The following is a 12,811-nucleotide window of genomic DNA, read 5'->3' as shown; positions in this document are numbered from 1 at the left end:
CTTCATGTATGTATCTACAAACGGGTTCATTGGTTATTGGAGAGCTGCAAACGGTTGGGCTTTATTGGCCCATTTCAAATCCCTCCAGCACTTTGTGGTTACCAGAGCAAAATCCATTTGAGCTCCCTAACACTGCAGGCCTCTGACTTCCTAAGCTCGTCTGTCTTTTTTTTTTTTTTCGCACCGTGACATCAGCCCAGTCGTCCAAAGCTGCCTGGATCACACGGAGTAAGAGGAAAAAAAAAATGGTTCAAACACTACGTAGAGAAGACGGTTCCGAGGTAGCGGATGACGCGGAGTTGAAGTTGATTAATTGATGACGAATGTGTTCCACGTGGTTTTTATTACACTGTGGACCGGTTTTGATTTTCCTCACCTTTTGTTCCTCTAGCAGTTTTAGATGCATATTTATTTTATTTTTATTGTATTTTATTTTTATTTTATTTTATGAGCGAATGGGAGCTGACTGTGGTGTTGACAGCCATGAAAGGCTAATTATCATGATCAGATATTGCGATCTTCTTGGTGTGTGCGTGACTGCAGGGTGAGGTGGGGGGGGGGGGGGGGTCTAGATGGGGAGGGGTGCGGGCCGACTGATATTCTCATGATTTCTGTTTGCGAAGTTCAAATCTCCCCGGACTCAGATAATATAGCGTTCAGTAAGCTTGGCGGCTTGGCCAGAGATAATTAGAGTGGACATGCTGTGATGGTGTCCACAGAAAAGTAGCAGCCATTAAATTGGAATCTGGGAATAAACATTTATTTTGGATGGGAAAGTCAATGGTGTCCATATTAAAAATGGACTCTTGCAAGTGGCTGCTTCTGCTGCGTGTCATCAATGGAGCTTATGCAACCTATGAATCAGCGAGGCGCCTATATGCGAATCCGTCCGTCTTTCCGAGTTTCGCATTGGGAATTGAACCGATATTTCAACTCAATGTTTTTCCTTTGCAGGTTCTATTGGGAGATGCTCCTTCATCAAGTACCACTACTCCTCGGGCACAATACCCAAAAACCTCTCGTATAACATCACCAAGACAATAAGGCAGGATGAGTGGCACGCCCTCCGTAAGTATCTTCCTGTTTTTGTTCTAAAGTTGTGAAATCGGGTCTGGAGAGTCCCATTTCATAAAATTGATATTTGGTGATATTTTGGGTCCAGCTCATCCTGAGGGAACTTGGTTCTTTTCGCTTTAATACTCGCGACACTAACAACGACTATCGAAAAACTGTATAATGACAGTTTCGCTATTTCATAAATGCTAAAAAGATGGCGTCCACAGCCATGGCGCTTTTTTATGCAGCTATTTATGTATTACCCAATGATATATAAAAAATACAAACTGTGCTCTAAATTGGTGCAAAAAATGAAAGCAACAAGATAGACAGCTGGGTCCGCCGAGGATGGCAACAAAGAGAAGTTGATATTCTCATGCCCCGGCACCTGACAGCAAGTGACTAGTCAGACGGCAACAGGAAAACAGTGACAGTATGAGGTCAACGCGTGTTTCCACTTGGCCTGTCGACCGGCGAGATACACAAAAGGCCCCTGAAGGAATCAGCTGAGCATGTCAGGTGTCCTCAGAAAACTGGACTTGTACAGTAAAGTATCCCTCTGACCCACTGCTGATATAATCCAACAAGCCCCGCCCCCTGCTGCTTTACAGGCTGATGGAATCCAAGTAATGTGATTGGGGATCACATTGGATCAAAACTAACGTTTTAAATGTTTACTAATTCCACAAATGAAATTTATAACGCTAACACAATACAGATTTGATGTTTTGGAAGGATGATGAATGGTCTCAATGGTAGGTCCTCGGTTTTGAACAAAACCATCAGGAAGCTTTTCATCGCCAGTGAAGGACACAAAGAGTCTCCTGGATTGAAGTTCAGCTGCCGATTTAAATGGAAGCACTCACCTTACTTATTTTATTTTTTTATTTTACGATGTGGCTTTTTATCCACGCGCGATCTTTTCATCTCTGCTATATCTTGGCCGGCTCCCAAAAACAGATAACTCATATTTGCGACAAGGAGGTCACCTCTGTGCAGTCTGGAGATGTTTAATGTCCTTATTACTGCATCTACCCACGCAGGATATCAAGGCGAGATAACTCTCCCGCTCCTGAACCGATGGTCCGTCTCTCCGGTGCGAAAGCCACAAATGTAAATAGCAAAAGGCCAAGTAAACAAATCTCCGTCCGATGGCGAAGCCGTTGCGCTCGTGACTTGAATGACCCGCTGAGATTTATCGTCGAATCGGTTTGGAGTCGACGCGGGCAAATACAACGGTCAACCGTATTGATTCAAGTCGAATGTCAATAAAATCTGTGTCAAATTCTGGTCAATCATTCACCACGTTTTGTAAAATGTCAGTTAATAGTCATTGATTCTTAGAATTCTCGTAAACTACGGTTAAACCGAGGCAGTTTTTGAAGCCCTTTGGTCAGCAGATAAAGTTCAATAGTTTTGTTGTTGAACTCCAGAGACGCCGTGGATCAAATCCGCCTACGCCACCCAGCCTTGTATGGATTAAGTAAGAATGACAACCTGCTCAAGCTTTTCATGAAGTGTGTGAAATTGAACTCGGGCACGCCCGACACACATTTACAGAGACAGTGGGGGGTGACGACGAGGCCGCCGGCGTCGCTAGGAGATGAACATGATACTCATTTGCTTCTGTCAGTCAACAAAGAAATAAATAAAGAGTTTGGACGTGCCGCTATATCAAGAACTAAAATACTCGGGTTTTTTCGATTACCGCAGAACATCAAAGCAACAGACTCGATTGTCTGTCGCGCATGCATAGCGGGGCATCCATTTTTGGAAGGTTTTCCGACGTCGCATCTTAGGGATTTGGTGACTTCAAAAGAAACGTCAAAGCTCACTCCGAAACCGACGGCGTATAATCCGAAAAGGTTGCAACGGAATAGGCTGTGGCCACTCCCACTCGATTTCCCTGGTGTGAAGATGACAGGGGTTTAACTCATTGAAAGGCATCGATTCTTTGTAGCGCAGGTTCTCGGCTTTCATGCCGTCGAGCTGATAAAACCTGAAGCTTTTCATTGATCGCGGATGCTTAGTGTCTGCTTTGGAACGGCTTTACGTGCTCTTTCACCGGCGAAACCACTTCAAGGCTACATTGCTAGTAGCTAGCATTAGTATTCAAGGTTTTAAACATTTATCATTTTGTGAAGCTACTTTTGAAATCTAACAAGCTCCAAGGAAAATAGTGTTCTACCCAAGAGAGACTTTAAAGCGACATTGCTAGTAGTTATCCATTACCATTCAAGGATTTTAAACATTTAGACATTTTGTTAAGCTAGTTTTGAAATCTAACAGGCTCCAACGAAAATATCGTTCTACCCAAAGGAGACTTGAAAGTGACATTGCTAGTAGCTAGCCATTAGCATTGGCGGATTTTAAACATTTAGCCATTTTACGAAGCTACTTTTAAAATCTAAAAGGCTGCAAGGAAAATATCGTTCTACCCAAAGGAGTACCCACCGACTCGAGAGTATTTACATAACCATATAACAGCTTGACTTACGTCTCAACTTCACTAATGACTCACTGAGTCAGCAAAGGCCGCCGACTGTGGGTTTTCCTACGCATATCCGTGGCATGATACCGCTCCATCCTACATATCTTGATATATTTTCAATGACTGCTCCGTCAGTTTTACGACCTAAAAGCTACATATTGTTTGGAAGTACTTGCAGTTTATCTTTAATATATATTTAGAGAGATGGTTTTATTTTTTTGCACATTGCCAGTGCGCCACACTCAGGCGAAAGATTCATTTGGTGGTTGTATACAAACAATTAGAAAATACATTTTCTACAACATGTCCTCTTTAAGACTGGAGAAATAATTAAAGATGTGCGCTTAGGTGCCCTGAAAGCATATTAACTGTGATATTGGGCATATTATGCTTTTGCTAAACTCCTTTCTAGAACCATAATTAGGCCATAAAGGGAAATTTGCCAGTTATGTTTGTATATATTGCTGTTTTTTTTTTCACCAGACTAATATAGTCATTGAAACAAGCCAAATCATGATTAGCTTATCAGCTCATAGTGTGCAATGCCAACAGTGAAATATTATTTTTAGACATGATGAAAGACACATGCACATGCAATTACCCGCGCAGTTTTGGAATCTTACCATTTAATAATATCTGATATGTATCTAAGTTTAGCATCTGACACCCGATCTGCCATCAAAGCAATTATGCGAACCAGCAGGCAAATATCCATCTAATAATGAAAACTGAGTTTGTTTCCGTAATTAGACATGGAGGAAGGATTTTTTTTTTTTTGATTGAGCTTTGTCACTCACTTAAATGCAGAATTTGAATTCTCAATATATTTTTTGTCAAATCCAAAAATGTGACAGACTTTTGTTTTTTGAGGGTCACAGAGGGTCACATTGATTTCCTGTAAGATCTACGGATCATTTGCATGTGTAAAACTAGATCCCTGTTGTGCAATTGCTTTCCTGTTCCCTTCCGCCTCATCGCAGATGGGACGAGTTAAATTTACCCTACGGTTGAGTAGCTTCGTATTCAATTGATTCTATCAAAAATAATGATCTCCTTAAAGCAAATTGATACTGAACCAGGATGGTAGCGTATGTTCCGTTAACTGCTCAGCCGTGATGAGACTTGCGCGTGGCGTGGGCTGCCAGGTTAGCTCACCGTGTTCACTATCGTGCCAACCTGACTCATTGTGCCGGCTCATGTCGCGTGATGAGATGCGCTTGAGCGTGAGCATCGGGACGCCCTTGGCTGAAAACGCGACACTGCCAGGTCAGGCTACTCTCCAGTGATACTCTCAGACTGACACGGAGATTCGAGCACATACTGTATTTGTTTTTAATTTTCCTGATGATTTGGTCAACAAAATCTGGTTCAGACCAGTGAATAGAAAAATTGAGTTGGTGGTGGGTAGTATGCAAAGTTTCCTTGTCGCTGGCGGCAATCGGAGATTACGACGTCGTTAAAAAGCTCGACGGGGAGTTGGGAGAATTCATATTCATGGCGACAAAAATCACAGCTGAGAAAATGTGCACCGATGTGTGTGTATATATTGCTAGCAACTTTCCTGCATGCCTTTCCTGCCATCTTTTCGACATCATGAATTTTGATTTATTTTTTGAAATTTAACACCACATACAGGCGATCATTTTGATAACCTAGTTGAGGAAGTCCATATTTAAAAAAAAAAGGAATGCAGTATTTGAGGTGGTACGTTTCAAATCAAACTGTCCTCTAATCTTGTCTATATTTATCCATGTAGATAATCCTTTTTTTTTTTTGCATATGAGCCTACTGAAAATGGGGCTTCATTCCCCCCCACCCTCCAAGCCCCATTTCCATTCTTCGTGGGAGAGCCGGAAAAGAAATTGTGCCATGTCTCATGCGCGCTTAGTTGAGAGTCTGTGAGTCACAATAGCCCCTGGATCCAGCTTCGGGTTTAGTGGGATTTGTTGGCAAAAGCCATTCTTACTCGAGCTCACGTGCTTGAAAAGGTGGGAAGATCTAAAATGGTGAAGTCACTTTTGTGCTGCACTACTAACGACGGCGTTCGTTAGGTAGGCACCGGCACCAAAGTACATTTTTTGTAGTCGGGACTCAAGTATCTTGCATGTCTATTATTTTGCCCCCTAGTGGCCAAGACATGCATACCAGAAGAAGGTCTATTGAATTCAAGCATGAAATGATTGACTCAACTTTCTGATTCTATTATGCAATATGTAAATGATTGACATCACTTCCTCTTTGAGCCTCTCTATGATGCGTCACTCGAGAAAGTCCCCGCAGCAACAAGAAGCATGTTAGTCAGACGGCGGAAACGAGGTTGCACAATCCGAAGCTTAGCGAGATAAACATTGGTTAATTATCGCACTGAAATAGACAAAGAGGATTCGTATGTATATGTTCTATAAATAATGCACTGCATATTGTACCTACATATTCTTGCAGGGCCGACGACAATTTTTTTCATATCTTTAATTTCACCTGAAGCTACACTCCACGACCACACGTCGTCTAAACATCGGAACTGGTTCCGAACTGTCTTTAGATAGGACCAAAAGCAAACAAAACATCCCGCGACTTCTACGCTTTCAAAACTAACACCGCTTGACAACTGATTACGCAAATAGCGCCCTGTCCAATTACCCTTGCACAGATTAACAGTTCATTTACATTTGGAAAGTCGATCATTGCGATCAATCTATCCTCTCTGAGCTCTAGTGCATACACAGAGACTTCATTTCAATCTGCAGTTTGGCCTCTGTGGCTGTTTGTCACAATGCGTCACTCGCTAATACACTGAAGACAGATTTATTGATAGCATCGCTATCTGGAAATGCCTAACGTAATTCCTGCCTTTTCTGTTTCACGGTCGCCATGAAGAGGAAGAGAAAGACTCGGAAGGCCTCGGTGCGATAGTGACTGCGAAGGCTACACTGAAGGAATGTAAAGAAAAAAAATGTACAATTACTTTATCGTGACCTGGCCTCATATTGAGACACCTCAAATTATTTTCAAAGACACATAGCTAGCTAGCTCATGATACATGTGATAAAGTAGATACAATAGCTAGCTAGTTAGCTAGATAAAGTAGCTATAATAGCAAGCGAGATACTTTAGTCTCTGGTCATCAGTAAGATTAAAATCTAGCTTGTAATATTCTACAAAACTAGCATTATGTTTTATCATTCGTACTTGAGTTCTTCTTATTATGATTATGAAATCATTGTCTATCATGTCAGCGTTAGAAGTAGCAGAGACTGAATTAGTGGAAGCAACGCTAGTGTGGCAGTAGCAAATAGCTGCCGGATTTTTTAGGAAAAGGCGAGCAGCATGAAAATAAAAAATAAAAAAGGTGAAGGGAAACATCGCAGCCTTGAAGTGACATTTGTGTATGATTCATATTCACTATCTGTCTGAGTCATACACAGAGCATAGCAAAAGGAGACACTTTTATGGAGTAAGTCTGCTTCTTTCCAAAAGATATTTTGTTGTACAAAAATATGCCCAGTTGCACCTTTGGAAGGTTTTTCGCGACTTATTTTTTTCTTTTTAGCAATAAAGACATTTAATGTTATTGCATGATTGTATCGTACGCATTTTATTCTGCACTGGGTGTTTCTGTCAAACTGTTAATCCGGTTAGTAACATCACAGAGCTTCTATATCCACCAGCTGAGAAATCCTTCAGTTATTTAGGCTGACTGAGGGGAAAAAGGGGGGAGACAGAGAGCTTAAGTTGACTCAGATCAACTGCCACACAGGATTTCACAGTGGACTAAGATTCCTCAAGCTTACGATGATTATTTTACCCAAGGAACCCTCATGGCAGAGACCTCAACCTTACTGAGAACTCGGCACTTGCTCTTCAATTAAATCTGAAATTTGTTTTGGAGTGATTTCCGTTAAAGAACATAGTCCAGGAACCAATTAAACCCAAGGTACCACAGCAGACAATTCTCTAGATTGACAGGTGGGCACAAGATGTTCCAATACCTCCGCTGTCACAATTTCTATTTTAAGCTCCATTATTTTGCCGCTGTAATTAAGGATGATTAAAATGAGTCTACACCGGGGCTGATAAGAGACGGACGGCAGATGGAGGCGTCACACGAGCCGGTCCCCAGCGGATACATAATCTCGACGGTGGAGAGACAATGTGTCCGGCTGTGGCGACGCGTGGAGTCAGGCTTTGTCAAGTCAACTCCCCGGCACGTCTCTTATCTTCTCCCCGGCAGAACCACTCTGCAGCCTTCAGACGCCAAGGTCAAAGCCAACCCCCCACCCCAACTTGCTTCACTCTCGATGTTCGCCCCATGAGAATCATCCTTCTCAGACGCCCAGGCATGTGTCCGCAGACAACAAGCTTTTTTTTTTCTATTTTGATGTCACCAACTCAGAATGGTTCCAATTTATATTCATGTCCCTGTTTGTCTATAGGCTCCTTCACACTATTATTGCTGACGACATCTCAATCGGAATGTTTTTGGGGTTGTTGGATAACCCAAGAAAGTTTGAGTTTTAGGGCAACAATTTCTGGACAGATTTGACAGACAGCAGAATTCATCGTCCAGGTCCTGAAAGAGCAAAGCAGTTCCAGACGGTCGTTTGACTGAAAGCAATTATTTTTACAACTCAACTGGGTTCAGTTGGTGTGTACTTGCCGGAGGATTGTGAAATTTCTCCTAAAAATGTTCCAACATATTTGAGCTATATCACCTGCTAGCAACAGCGCTAACAATCAGTCACAGCTCCATCACCAGGCTCATAACAAAAGATAACAAGTTACTGTCTCCACTTACAAGACGTTCCGCAGACACCCACCAAAATAATAAAAAAAAAAAAAATTCTCAGGAAGTCTGTTGAATCATTTTCAAATGGAAACCATCCAATGGATGTCAATCAATTTTCTTCTTTTGACTGTGACTCTCCATCCCTCTGCTTTCTGAAAAGACGACAACTTGCTCTCTTGGTAGATTTCCGAAGCAGTTGCGGCTTGACTTTGAGCTTAAATCCTCCTGACACAGAGTCTCGGATAAAACGCCGTGACTGTGGGAGGTTGGAAGCATAAATGGGGAGGGGGGGAGCAGATGATATCAGCCAGACTTGCAAATAGGTGAGATTGCGCCCTGGAATGCGTGTTTAGCGTGCATACTGTTACACACCAATGAAATAGGCTTTATGTAAATTTCTTTTTGAGGTAGAATATGAATATATTAGTGAGAATTATCATGCGACTGAGCCCCTACCGACCCCGTCTTCTATGCATTCCAAATTACCTCGTGTGTAGAAGCGATTTGGCTAAGTGCTTATTTAGCCGTATTTTCTACGTTAAATGGAGATAATGAAAAGTGAATAAATCATGTTCAAAGCGTTGCAGGTATGACAACGGTTAACATTCGTCAATTCACTTTGGAATGGACTCCATTTTTTTTTTGTTTTTTTGGGCCCTGTGTCTCTTCAACAATGTAAGCAGTCTTTACTTTTACTTTTATCCCTCATGCGTCCAGCTGCCATTTCTCGTCTCACTCCTGTTAGCGCCGGGATAAGATCACGGAAATATTCCTGTCGTCTTTCAGCGAGCGGATGGCCAAGTGCAGCAGAGATGGAAGCACTTAAGCCTCGAATGGACGGGTATCCCTTCTATTCTGAGTAGTTCTTCGGTTTGCAGACTTCATTACAGGCTCAAGACCATTTGGTTTATTTTGTCTCTAGAATGCCAAGGCCAATTTATCATTTGGTGTTTTACAAATCTTCAGAAAGCTCTTTTACAATCAAAAATACTTTCACGTGCAGACATCCGAAAACCTTCTTCAAAGATCAGAAGCTTTTTGAATCACAAAAACGAGCAAACCTACTCCAAGTAGTGAACATCACACCCAAGCTAAAGATGACAAGTGAGAGTTTGAACATGTCGAGGCGGGGATTATAACGGAATTATATAAAGCTGCGCGGCACTCGGCTTTGGTGAAGTGAGGGGAGTTCTGAACTTAGAGAAGATGAGCTACTTGACCATGCGAGAGTACTTTTCAAACGACGTGAGCAGCAACATGCTGGCTCAACAGACTGTGAAGAAACAACAGATGGTTGAAAAGATGACGTTTTTTTTTTTGGGGTCTAACTGCTGCATGTAAATCAAACAGAGACTGGTTGAAGATACTAATGTAGGAGTTCGAGATGTTTTGGAATGTGGAATTTGACCAAATTCGTCTGGTTATTACACCATTTGGCATATTTGCGAAAATTATTCGCAGTAACGAAACAAAAACTCAGCAGCAGTTGTTCAGTGTGTAGGGACAACGGCACTTTGGGTAAAAACCACATGCAGCACAGATGGGGTCTGGACTAAAATCTCTTCAGTGTACTCTGGTACGAATCTGAGGGCTACTACCAGTGGGAATGGATAATCTAAAGGGAGCCATCCAGGTGCTATAACATAAGGCTACATGCTAATTCAAACTATAAGCACTATTAGCACTACCTCGGTGTGACCAAGGTCGGTAACATTAGCTTGGAAATACTTGGGAGTCTGGAACCCCGGCACTTCATATCCCATGCATAAAGCATCTCGAGCTGCAGTTATTAGTGGCTAAGAGCTTTGAGTATCTCTCAGCTCCAGCACTTCCTTTCACGGCCTTCCTTTAGCTAATGCTTCCTGTTCTGCCTTTGAATCAGTCAAACAGCTTTTTGGGAGGGGAGGGAGGTGGGTTTGGGTGGCTGGCATGCACCAGCGTCGCTCGCTCAGCAACTTGGCGTCAGCCCTGGAAAGATTAAGAAAATCCTCTATCCCCCTCCAGAAAAATAAATAAATAAATGCCACCATTAAGACAGAGCCCAATGCTAAGTAATGTTGTAATAATGCTGTGCAGTGACTGGCTGTCAGAGCTTCTGCAGTTTGCATGTCCTCACTAAGCCGTACAGCAATTTCCAAAGAGCAGTAAACTGTGTGTTAGCAGAGAAATATGTCATCCTGCTTGGCAGGGAAGGAAAACTTCCAGAGGCTCCATATTGGGCAATTTTTCTTTTGCATTTGCAAGCAGAGACATGAATTAATCTTGCCGAGACGGCTGATTTTTATCCTCTTTGATTGTAGTCATTAACCTTCATTCATCATATTCATTCCCCCTGCTAATGCAATTTCTTTACAGCGGGTGAAATGATTTTTTAGAACTTCTTGATGATAAGATCCCGTAATGTTGCGAAGAATATTCATCATATGCAGTGTTTGCTGTGGAGGGCGATGGTGTCGGTCCATCTGGTGTAGCAACGGTTTCCAGGATCTAAATGGACGTGGGATTGTCAAGAATGCTTAGATTTGAGCAAATGTTTGGAATTCAAATATTCCTCCAGATTGTGTCTAAAAATTACAGACTATTCTAACACATGGCCAATCAATGGAATTGAACAAGTCCTTGCATAACACTTGACTAAGTTGGCTCAAAATGACCGCAGCATATATATTATGTCACAGAACATCTGACATTACTAAGGACCACATGACACGTGATTAATCCCATTTAATGATCTAAAAGCCTTTTTATGGACTGCTTTATGTGATCTTTAACAAGACTGACCGTTTCAATGTGTAGCCTTGGTTACACAACGTTCCTGTCTCCGAATCAATGAAGCAGAATGACTTCATTTACAAGGGGTTGATTCAAGCCATCCAGTCTCCATCAATATTGAGTACATCCCTCCCAGAAAGTGAGAACTGACAGCAGCTAGACCAAACCTAGACCTCCGGTTAGGCCCGGAGAACCCGGGTGTCACCTCGCCTCTCGTCTAAGCGTCAACACTGACTGACACTGTCTGCGGGATCAACATTTCCGATAACAGCCTTCCCGTGCCATTCGTGGAAAACTCCGACAGCGATTGGTCAACTCGGTCAAGTCCCCGATTCAACCTTTGGGACGGGGTTCATGCCGGTGCTGACATGCAATCATCCATATGGTCTTTGCCGGCGCCCCGTTTAGACCCAAGGGCCAATTTGCGAATGGGTAAATAGCGCAACTGTTTGCGGATGTCGACAGCATCGACTCATCCGCCATCACGCCCGCCATCTCCCTCGCCCCCCTGCTATCTTCTGTAATTTGATTTTCCCACTCTATTGTTTTGTCCCCGGTGGCAGTCGACATGGGTAATGAAATTAAGTTCTATCCCCCACCACCGAGGAGTTGCGGATGCTGTGACAAGGCCACATGCTTACAACAGTAACGATACCGATTTGTTTCCCCCTTCGACACCTTTGCTCGCTAACGCTCTCAACCGACCGACATGGAAACAGGAAACGTGCTCGGGAGGATACTTGGTGGAGGTATGAAAAATTAACTCACGGCTATAGATGTCAAAAATACATTTTAACTGAGCTGGCAGTGAATGAATTAAACAAGATCAGAACAGATCCAGGACCAGACATTTCTAAGGTGTGTCAGATTAGTTCCAGGATTAGAATTCCCAAACAATCGTATTTCCTGGAGTTGATGTCATATATGTCTTCAGGATAATATTCCTTGGAGGTGGTCTCCTGCTCCACAAAGTACTCTTGTTAGAGCTTTGTGGAGGATTTGGCAAAGCGAACGTGAATTGTGCATCCATAACAGTTATTTTGTCACTTTTTAAGAGGGCGCCAGTTGTTGCCTCGATTGACGAGTCATTGGCTTCTATGATACGCACGGGAACTAAAATGAGTGCAGACCTCTGCCAAGGTATAAAAACATTGCAGTCTCCATAACAAGACAAACATCGGCAGTTTTGAATTAATACTTGTATTCACATTGTTACAAGTATAAAAGTGTATTAATAAACAGAAGTGTCAGGTTTTGAGAGGAGTTATGGAATAAGCTAAAAATATTCACGCTGCAATGAGAGAAAAGAAATTCCTCTGGACACTTTTGTTTTTTTCTTCTTCCCCCTAATAAGGACCAAAATGAAATAATGGATTCCCGCACTAGTGAATGAGAGCAGCTCTACAACTCTGCGGTTTAATGTAGAATTTTGGCAGTTGTATCTGGTACTCCTTTTGTTTTGACAGATGGCTTGCTCAGTCAGTCATCTGCAACAGTCGGACATTTTCCTTTTTTTTATATATCTAATTAAGAAAATAATACCGGCACAGCACAGATTCATTTTTGTATTTTTTTAAAAGAATAATATTTTGTAATCTGTAATTAAATGGAAAAGCAGGAGCGGCGGGTTGAACAATGGAACCTATTACGCAGCGGAAAAAATGACGGCAGTCTGTTGTACGCTGATATCGTAAACAAGCGAACTC

At 42.3% G+C, this 12,811-nt stretch overlaps 1 protein-coding gene across 2 annotated transcripts in view; it reads left to right on the top strand.

Moving 5' to 3' along the window:
* Positions 1–12,811, top strand: part of tmem178bb (transmembrane protein 178Bb) — a 36,165-nt gene that overhangs the window by 16,123 nt on the left and 7,231 nt on the right. For both annotated transcript variants that reach the window (XM_085902812.1, XM_085902814.1), the window contains exon 4: positions 955–1,068. In XM_085902812.1, coding sequence (XP_085758938.1) covers positions 955–1,068 — 114 coding nt within the window. The remainder of the gene's footprint in view (positions 1–954; positions 1,069–12,811) is intronic.

This window comes from Syngnathus leptorhynchus, chromosome 21 (assembly GCF_054491065.1).
Source record: "Syngnathus leptorhynchus isolate UIUO chromosome 21, UIUO_Slep, whole genome shotgun sequence".
NCBI lineage: Eukaryota > Metazoa > Chordata > Actinopteri > Syngnathiformes > Syngnathidae > Syngnathus > Syngnathus leptorhynchus.
Note: the sequence above shows the minus strand (reverse complement) of the source record. Positions and strands in the feature narration are given on the sequence as shown.